Source organism: Numida meleagris, chromosome Z (assembly GCF_002078875.1).
Source record: "Numida meleagris isolate 19003 breed g44 Domestic line chromosome Z, NumMel1.0, whole genome shotgun sequence".
Lineage (NCBI taxonomy): Eukaryota > Metazoa > Chordata > Aves > Galliformes > Numididae > Numida > Numida meleagris.
Window position 1 is genome coordinate 31502078 of NC_034438.1, and position 10275 is coordinate 31512352.

Here is a 10275-nt window from a genome sequence, read left to right on the forward strand (position 1 = left end):
GACGAGGGGGAATGGCTTCAAGTTGTGCCAGGGGAGATTTAGGCTGGATGTTAGGAAATACTACTTTTCTGAAAGAGTGGTCAGACGCTGGAACAGGCTGCCCAGGGAGGTGGTTGAGTCACCGTCCCTGGAGATGTTCAAGAAACGTTTAGATATAGCGTTGGGAGACATGGTTTAGTGGGATTATTGGTGGTAGGTGGATGGTTGGACTGGATGATCTTGTAGGTCTTTTCCAACCCAGCTAATTCTATGATTCTAATTCAGACCCAATTCAGCTATTTAACTATGTTTTATACTCTAATTCTGTTGGCATGGAAATAAAGTGATAATAGTACATAATTACATCAATAAAAATAAGATGTCCCTTTTCTCAACCTCACTGAAGAATGGCAGAAAAGTAATACTTAAATTCTTAAGCAAGAAGAAAGGAGGTAGGACATCTTGTTTCTCATTTTAATCACTTATTCTTATAAAAAGAAAAATATATCTTCCTCTCCTTCAGAAGATAGTATTCAACAGGAAGGAATGAAAGAGCAAACAAAACACACTGCATCCTTTTCAAAGACAGTGACATAAAGTTATACATGAACTTACTACCCAGTATCACCATTTCCCCACAGTGCACGTAGTAACTTACAAGCACATACATTAAAAAAAGTATGCATACTCTATGACAGGCCATAAGAAATCCCAGAAACATCACTGGGTATGTCCTCCTCTGTTCTCTGAAGCTTTGAATCACACCTTTAATTTAGGCTACTTAATTTCAGTATTCAACATGCAAAGGGACACACACAGTTTTGCACTTTCAATTTTTCTCTTGTGTCTGGTAGGCTGATTTTCCTACCTGATCTCTCAGCTGCTGAACAGAAGTTTGAAGGTTGAGAATTTGATTAAAAAGAGGACTCTGCAGCACTGATTTTAATAAGTTCAATTTTTCCTCATTTGCGATGTCACCTCGATCCCGAAGCTTTGCCTGTAAGCGCTCCACGGCCTGGAGGGCCCGATGTGTATCTGCAGCAACATTCACTCAAGTCAGTGGCAGTTTAGAAACAGTCATACTGAAAGCACATAACAAATTTTATTAAAAACCTCTCATTTTCAAACTATAGAGGTCTTGAAGGGGCTAGGATTTTTGTTCAGAACTGAACCACGTCTTAGTGAATTAGGAAATCAGAGGAAGAGCGCAAAGCAGAAGGCTTTGTGGGTTTTTTTTTTTCCCATTACTAACTGGGTTGCAAAAGTGGAAAAGTTTTCATTAAAATTCAGTACAGGAACTGTGGCTAGAAGCAGCTGTAAATAAGAACAAACAAAATTATCCCTAAAAAGAACAAGTTATCTTTTCCATACAGACTTTTTGAATTATACTAAAGATTAGAAAAGGAGACAACTGGAAAAAAATCAAATACATTAAACAAATGATGGTACACCTTTGTGTTTCCTAATACTAAAAGCACACAAACAAACAAAAAAACTGCCAATATTTGTGATAAAACCCATCTCATTTGTATACACCAATATCCTATATCTATTATGCATGCTACATTTGACAAATACAGTGATACAAATTATAATTAAACAACAAAAAAAGGGGGGGATTACCAATTGTTTCCAACATGTTCTCTGCTTCTCAGCTCCTATTCCAATATGGTAAGAGACAGCACATACAAGTATTGTCCTGGATTTTCCTGAGAAAAGAAACACAGGGAAACTGTCACATGTAGAATACTAAGTGCTGAGCCCAGAAAGAAAAAAAATTAACTTCTGAAATCAATAGCCAAGCCCCCAAAACAACAGCCTACTAAAACTACATCTCCTTAGATAATTTATTTTTGCATTTCCACATCAAAGGTCCTGCCTGTATACTGTTGCACAACATGCCCTTCACTGCTTTAGTCAAAAGCTATGAACCATAGCTGTCACTGAGACTTCACAGCATTTCATTGCTTTCATTTCCAGTGATCCTTAAAAACATTCCCCGCATGTTCAGTTTTCAAGCCCTGCGTTGACAATATCAGGTGCATGAACCTAAAAAGAAATTCATGAGTCACAAAACATCTCTGCTATCCAGACTTGCAGAACTGTCACACTACAACCTCCACTAGACACAGATACTAATATTAACAGTCAGATATGGTTGATGAATGATTTTCACCAACACAAATTATAGGCAGGAAACTCTACCCTACAAAGAAGAATTCTGAAACTGATTAGTATTCTGCAAGATTTGGGGGTTTGAAGGTTTTTTTCTTGTTTGGTGCTTTTTTTTGTTTGTTCCCTACCTTTTAGAAATTTAAAAAAGAAAGGCGTTTCTAATGTTGCTCAGAAATTTGTGATTTTGTATAAGTGGCAGTGTCCACCCATTCACAACTGTGGTGGAGACAGGTAAACGAAGTGAGGAGTCCAAATATCATTGCAGGTGCATGAACTGATTTGTGCTTTTTAATTATTTATCCTTCCCAGCAGTACCTTTGTTTTCTTGGTAATAGGAAAGCAGTTTAAGATAATATGCCAACCTCAATCTGGTAAGAAAAGCACTATAAGAAAACAGCACTCAGGAAGAGCAAAGCACTCAGGAAAAGTGACTTTTTTCCTTGAAACTTAAGAGGATAATAAGAGAAGGATGGCGTTGACAGATCTCTGGGTATGAGAGAGTAACTAAAATTCAAAAGGGCCACTGGCTGTAGAAGCCAAGCAGGATAAACACGAATCAATCCCCACAATAAAAGTGAGAAAAAAAGCTGTCAACATAAACTTGCTTAGAAAGACCACAAGCCAGGATAAATATTTTGACAACCATGTATTATTTGTAGCCTGAAAAGAAAAAACAAATCAAGTGGTTTTTAAATGGTTTCAAGTTCTATTGCCAAAATTCCCTAGCTTCAGTACACCTGAAGCTTCATATCAGTTTATTTTATGGCATATGAGTTTACCAATACATCACTATAAAAACACCGATCATCACTTTTAGGACAACATATAACTTAGAAATAGGCATGAAATTCAAATCCTTTTAATTTGTTGAAGTAACCTTTTCCATGATACAAGTTACACAAACATGCATATCAATAATACATAAGACTTTATGAATTTGTTTTCTTACTTAACAAGGTAAATCCCAGCACATGACTACCAGATCTGAAAACAAAACCAAAGAATATCTTGTGTTTTTACCTTTTCACCTTTCAAAAACAAGACTGTCCATTCAACATTGGAGAGGTTAGATGAGGTTATTTAAAAACTAATAAAAGCAGCTGTTTTTCTCCTAACCTTTATCACCCACAGCTTTTACTTCCAGATTAAAAAACTACTATCACATAGTCAGTTCAGAGGCCCTATTTACACGTAGAGCCATTTACGAGTAGTGTTCACAGGTCTTTTTCTCAGTGGCAATGCCAATTAAAGAAGATATTTCCTCTTTCACCCTTCCATTTCTATCTGTACAACTGCTTATGCAGCTATGTTTTAGATCCAATCAGAAAACTGCATGAAAAAAATATGGAGACTATTTCTCCGTCATTTCAGTCCCGTGATCCTGTGCATGTACATGCAGACGGCCATCATATCTTCAACTCTCACATTTTGAGGAACTAATCAGGAAAAACAGAAGGTTACTTGTGCTTTAGGCCTTCTGCTTCAGGTCTCTAAGAATCTCATGAAGAGCAGACATCTTTTAGAGTTGGTGGATACCGCATATGATTCAACTTGCCTATTTCTAATGTGCTGTGAAAGGCATGTTTACAAGCAATAGAATGGACAAGGTCAACACTGTGTTGGCACAACCCTTGAATAATCACCTCTGATTTGAAATTGAAGCTTTTCCAACACAGACACTTATTAACAGAAGTTACTAAACATACTTCTAGAGATTGAGATGATCCTATTTAATCTGCAATGAAAAAAGCGTTGAGCACTCCTAAGACTCTCACAATACAGTTTTCACTTACCTCGTGCATTAGAGGCAGGAAAACTGCCCCAGAGCCATCTTAATGCCAGCAAATCAGTTTTTAACCCTTATTTTACTTCTCCTTAATTTTCCTTATTTTGTGTTTATACTGGCAGGGATTGACTCCTCAGCTGACCCACCTAATGCTTTTGTCAACTGCAGTTCAAAGACTGATCAATTTTCCTTCAGGACACTTCCACTGATGCAGAAGCAATGCCTCAAGGCACACCAGTATTTATACATAACAGTTCAAGATGACACTCTTTGCTCTGTTCACGCTCTGAAATGGTGAAAAGACCCAACTCTGCTCCCGCTGCACCACATCCATGCTAACAATTGGAATCTGTCAGCACTAGCTTAGTGGCACATCAGCCTAGCCAAAGTACAAGGGAAGCAAGCATGCATCTGCCCAAGATACACTGCAGAGATGTGCCCATAGTCACCACTCCCACCCACCACAGCAACAACTCCTGGTCTTTTACACAGCACACTTCTAGGTATTTCAGTAATAACGCACCGAGCAAATCTTGTCCAGGGACAAGTATGGCGACATGGACAATTCTTTGTTAAAATAAGTAAATCTTTCATTTGCTATAATGAATATTATTATAGTACCATCACAAATTCTAGATGCATGAATGAATGAGAGGTTGTTTCTGATCATCTCTTTTTCCATACTCCTGGTTGTCTGTATCGCAGGAGTCCAGAGCCAAAACCTGCCCTTCTATACGTGACACAAATACCAGACATGGTTCAAAGAGCTTACTAGCTCATCTCAAAGCAGATTTAACTATTTATGTGTTTCAGTGCTGAAGTTCACTAACCTCTTCACAATAATAAGAACACTGACTTAGGCTTTTTTATTGGCTATTGGAAGAAGTACTGCTAAATGAATAGCAAATTAAACTCACTTCAGTGTTCTTGAAGACACCGATGTGACTTTTCAAAACAGGCTCCATATCTCTTTACTCCTGTTTTATAGTAAAAAAAAGTAAAAAAAAAAAAAATGCACAAGTAATTTTAGCTAAGTACATGATGAGAAACTTAATCTTCTGCAAAGCTTGCACAATAGCTAAAGATAATCCCCTTCATCATATAATCATTAATAAACTTGCACTTCTAAAATTTGACTCCTCTCATGCTAACACACAAAAAAGTGTCACACGCATCTCTCCACTATTGCGGCTGCTCTTCTTATAGAACAGCTGCCAGAAAAATGCTGCAGCCCTGGATTCTTAGTGCCCACTCCTAAACCTGTGAATTTCAGTGCTTTAAGAATTTAAAAACTAGACACAAAATGCACGTTCAGTACCTCCTTTTCACTGCAATCATGCAAATCTGATTAAGTGGAACAGACAGGAGACTCGTGAAAAAGGAAAAGATGAGCTACTTCTAATTATTGCTCTTTCACACCTGATCATGTAATTCCTACAAGGAAACCTCCTCTTTTTCATTTACACATACTCCATCTACTATTTCACAAATCCATTTCAGATAATACCTCAGAAACTCACGCTCATAGCACTGGATTAAACAAACATGTGATGCCAAAGATAGAAAACAGAGTAATAGGCTTTGCCTTGTAGCTCTTGCATTACTTTATGTGCCCTCAGGATACAAAGGAAATGCCTATCTTAAGAACAATCTCCAGGTCCAAACTTTGCCTAGGAGCCGCATGAGATTAAAACCAAATCTGACTCAATGTAGCAACATCGCAATCAGAGCCTACATTCTGTAGATGCTAAAAAGAGTATTTCAAAACTTCTAATTAAATTTCAGCACCTGGGTCTGAATTTGGCTGGGCAAGAGATATCCCTTCTTACTTTATTTTTATCCCACGCCTTTCCATTCCCCTACTTTCTGGCTGTCAGTCAAACAGGCATATTGTGTTAGCACTGGTTGGCAGAGGAATGAAAACCAAACCACACAGGAAATGAAAGACACTAATTACCAGGAAACCTCCTGTATTGCCTGCGATTTACTCAAGCTTTTCTGTTTCACCCAGCTAACTCCCTCATCCCGGCAAACATCGCTGTGAAGAAAATTATGGTGATCCTTGGACTTCTGGAAAACATGCCTTGTCAATATAAAGGTATCTGAAACCATTCAAGCTCAGCTGAAAGATCTCATGCTTCCTATTTGTTTTTCCATTGCTATGAAGGCAATTCTGCTGTTCATACAGTACTTTCAAGGACTCCCAGCAGTATTATACAGGCTTGACAACTGTAGTCTGACAACTACAGCCTTCACTACTCACAATGACAATGATAAACATACTTGAACATAGGGGAGAGAAAAAAAAGGGAAAAATAAGAAGAAAAAGAAACAAGCAGTGGAAAAGAATAAAGACAACAACAACAAAAGGCTAGCATACTGTTTCCACAACAAGATACCAATAAGCAGAATTTAACATCATCCACATGTTTCATCAGCTGGGGGACTGCACAATTCTGTATGACACAAGAAAACTGACTCAACACATGTCAAGTCTATTTGTGAGGGCTTAATATAAACAAAATTAATGTACACTGTTCCACAAAGAGCAAAGCAGATCTCCACTGACTACCAGAAATGTAACAGGAAAGGGTGAGAAGCTTGAAATATCCACTTAAAAGCTATGTTAAAGGAAAACTGTTCCGAAACATTTGAAGCAGAAACAAAAAGCCAGTTCACAAACTGACAGAAAGGATATAAGTTTGGTTTGTAAAGTGACAGTGTAACTTAGTGACTCCTGTAACTTAGCAAAACACTGAATGTGATAGCAGGTGATGCTGCAACTCTTTATACCAGAGGAAAGTACGGCAGTACAGCTAAACAATGATAAAAATAAGATTTTGAACATTCAACAACTTTAATCTTCTGCACACATCACACTAAAGTTTAAAGGAAACTTGCAAAGCTTCCAGATATACGTACAATCTGTATGTTTCTCCTTAATTAACAATATTCTGTAACACAATCAAGAGCTCTACATGAATGTAGTGTTTACACTAGCTGATGTGCAAGTTACAGCTGTAACCCAGAACTGGGCCTAAATAATACCTACTACTTTCATTTGCAGATAAGCATATGTGATGCAGAGTATTCACAGGTGTGAATACTAAAGTTAAAAGGTAAAGAGTTTTGGGAAAAAAAAAACTAAAAACAAAAAACAAAAAACAAAAAACAGTAGGGGAACTTTTTTGGTGTACCAAGGAAAATAACAGATAATCTGTCTACAAAAAAATTCTTGCAGTAAATAAATTGAGATTAATTGAAATTATTTTCTTCAAACATTAGAAACATAGGATTAGCTTCAGAAACTGAAAAGCAACCTCTCAGCATACACAAAATATATGTGACACTACATATCCCAAGCCATTCCATGAAGTCCAGGCATGGTTAATATTGCCTATTCACTTTTCCAGTACACAGAGTTGATTACCAAATTCATTAAATTTAGAGAAACTTAATTAAACACAGTTTCTATAATAGTTGCATCTCTTAACATATACTGGATCCTTCACAGAGGTACAAACAGTATACCTAACTCAGTAAAAAAAAAAGCCTCCCTGTAAAGCTGCCATTAAGAGCCAATGAAGAGCTATCATTTTCCTTATAAACCCAAAATGCTGTAAAACTTCTATCATATACTGTGAAAATAAGGGGAGAGTCAGGAAGGAAGTCATTACAGCATGTAACCAGAATAAGATACAAGGTGGCCTGGATACAAGAACTGAGTCTGAAAAGCCTGTTAAAGAAATACTCCACAACCACATAGGCCAATTATTCCACAAGCAACAACCAACCCTACTCCAAACCAATTTCTGTGTGATGTGCTCTGTCTGGGCACTGAAAACAAAATGGCATATTTATGCTCTGACTTATTGGGAATGCCTATGGCAAAACAAAGCTGTCCTTACCAGTGATGACAGACTACATTATCAGCTTGGTATCGCATTTGCTGAAACTGCTTCAGTAGGATGTTTCAGTGGAAAGCCAATTAGAGAGTGTACTGCATACCTTCTTCAGAATTTTAAACTTTCTTACATGAAATATGGACCACATAATTTCAAACATTTTTAACTTTGGTTTTCAATGCACAGGTTGAAGTGGCATTAATCTACACAGAATTCACAAACACAGTGCCATATGGAAAATAAAGAACATCAATTAGTATGTAAGTAGTGCAGCTCTTTTTTTCCCCCCTGCTGAAATCGATCTAGCTTTCCCAGTGCATTGTTACGTGAAGAAAGGGAGAATGTATCCAGTTCGCAAAGAAAAGCTTCTTGAGAGCACAAAGGAAGCCAGCACAAGCACCGTCTGTAATCAGTAAATGTTACATGTGTTCTCTGTTAATGCAATATGGAGATATTAAATACTTGTACCCCAACAATGGGTAACAATGTTGAAAACTAAGATGTTCTCTGCCATTAAAACATCGCTAGTGAACGTTTACATTAATATGCCCTTAGGCATTTTTGTTCAGCATTCTTGCTCCCTTAATGTTACATTACTTCCCACTTCTGTAGCGAAATGACAGTTCCCAGACACGTTTTACTGCTTTCCCTTTATTTGTTTAGACTCTTCCCTGCCATCAAGTTTTTATTTTGGAAAATGCCCTGCTGATACAGAAACCACAAGGCATTACACAACATTCGCTCCTCCCAGCCACTGCTCTGCTGGGCTAAGGACTCCCCTTATACCTTCCCATGGCTGAGAATGATGTATTCTGTTTAGCAGGTTACGCTAACAAACTGTCCTGCACGTGATAAGAAGCAAAAGGGATGAGGCTTTGTTTTTAAAAGCAGAAAGAAAAATGAAAATTGAATGTAGTGCTGCTCAGCCAAGCTGCAAATCAAACCTATGAAATGCGCTACACAGAGTTCACAGGGTCAGCTCTGTGAGAGCTTTTCTTCCCTATTATTGTTTCCAGTTACACAGGAATGCACTGGAAGCAGAAGGGAAAACCACCCAAGAAAGCAAGCATCCCATCCAGCAAACCCTTTTCTTGACATAGCCCCACCTATCAGAAGGCATAACTATGGCCTCACACCACTACACCCACTCTGCTGAAAGGACCGTGCCTAAATGCACGCTCCGGGACCAACAACACTGGGGTCCGGCGCTGCAAGAAGCGTCTGGCACCCGCGGACAGCGGTACCCACAGAGGAAGCGCAAGTCCCCAAGGAGCCCATCAGCGCCTACGGAGCCCCTCAAACGCGCCCACTCAAGGGAAACCAGCGGCTCTTCTCGGGCCTGCGGCTGTGAGTGGCCACAGGGAAAAGACGTCCTCCAGGGATGGGAACTGCCCGCAGGAAGGGGGGAAAGAAGAGCGAAACGAGGAGGCGCTCAGTGACCTTCCCTCCCGCGGCCGCCGGTGACGCGAGGACGGCTGCCCTCGCCAGGCCCGCAGCCGACCGCACGCCCGCCGCAGGCCGTGCCGCGGCCCCGGGAGCGGGGAGCAACAGGCTCGGCCACCCGCGGCCTCTCTCCTCCTCCAGTCTGCCCCGCCCGCCGAGCCAGCAACATGACGACAGAACTTCGCAAATAAATACATTTAAAGAGCAGACTCGCAATTCCCCGCGGCCGGCGAGCCGCTTCCCTAGCTGCGCCAAGCCCTCCCCCGCAGCCCCGGCGCCCCGCTTACCGGGCGGCTCTGCGGGCCCCGCTCTCCGCCTTCGCCCTTCCCGCCCCCGAGTAACGGCGCCGCGCCGCGGGGAAGCGCGCTCAGGCACGCCCCGCCGGCCTGAAACCTAATCCTGCCCGCCGCCCCCCCGGCCGGCCCTGCGGCACCGCCCGGCGCATCCCGGGGGGCGGGGGCTGCCGTCTTCGCCGCGGTGCCCCGGCAGCGGAGCCGCCCGCCGGCTGACACACTGCGCAGTGCCCGGGGGGGCGGCAGGATGAACCGGGCTGGTTCGCTTGTCCGTTGTACGGCTGCCTTCGGTAAGAGCTGTTCCTCGGACAAAAACAACAGCACAGTTAAAGAGAGTCAGCGATAGGACAAGCAGGAACGGTTTTAAACTAAGGAAGGGGAGATTTAGGTTCGATGTGAGGAGGAGATTATTTACTGAGGGCGGCGCTGCACAGAGAAGCTGTGGGTGCCCCATCCCTGCGGACGCTCATGGCGGGGTTGGATGGGGTCCTGGGCAGCTGAGCTGGTGTGGGGCAGCCCAGCCCGGGGCAGAGGAGAGTCTGGGAGGGCTTTGAGGTCCCTTCCAACCCAAACCATTCCGTGATTCTACGATGCTGTCGCTGCTGGAGGTGGAGTGCTGTCCTGTGGTGAATGTGATCCGGGTACTTGCACGTTCACAAGCGGAACGTTTTTCATGCAAATTTAAAGAAACTCC

The 10275-nt window shown here is 41.3% G+C and overlaps 1 protein-coding gene across 11 annotated transcripts in view; it reads right to left on the minus strand.

Moving 5' to 3' along the window:
- Positions 1-9703, minus strand: part of MPDZ (multiple PDZ domain crumbs cell polarity complex component) — a 106412-nt gene extending 96709 nt beyond the window's left edge. For 4 of the 11 annotated variants that reach the window (XM_021380071.1, XM_021380068.1, XM_021380072.1 and 1 more), the window contains exons 1-3: positions 9576-9698; positions 1603-1688; positions 848-1014 (exon numbers count right to left, since the gene is read on the minus strand). In XM_021380071.1, coding sequence (XP_021235746.1) covers positions 848-1014; positions 1603-1618 — 183 coding nt within the window. In that variant the 5' untranslated portion in view covers positions 1619-1688; positions 9576-9698. Of the gene's footprint in view, positions 1-847; positions 1015-1602; positions 1689-4857; positions 4877-9093; positions 9115-9575 lie in introns of those variants that run through there. The other 7 variants (XM_021380069.1, XM_021380066.1, XM_021380063.1 and 4 more) reach the window with 5 other exon arrangements.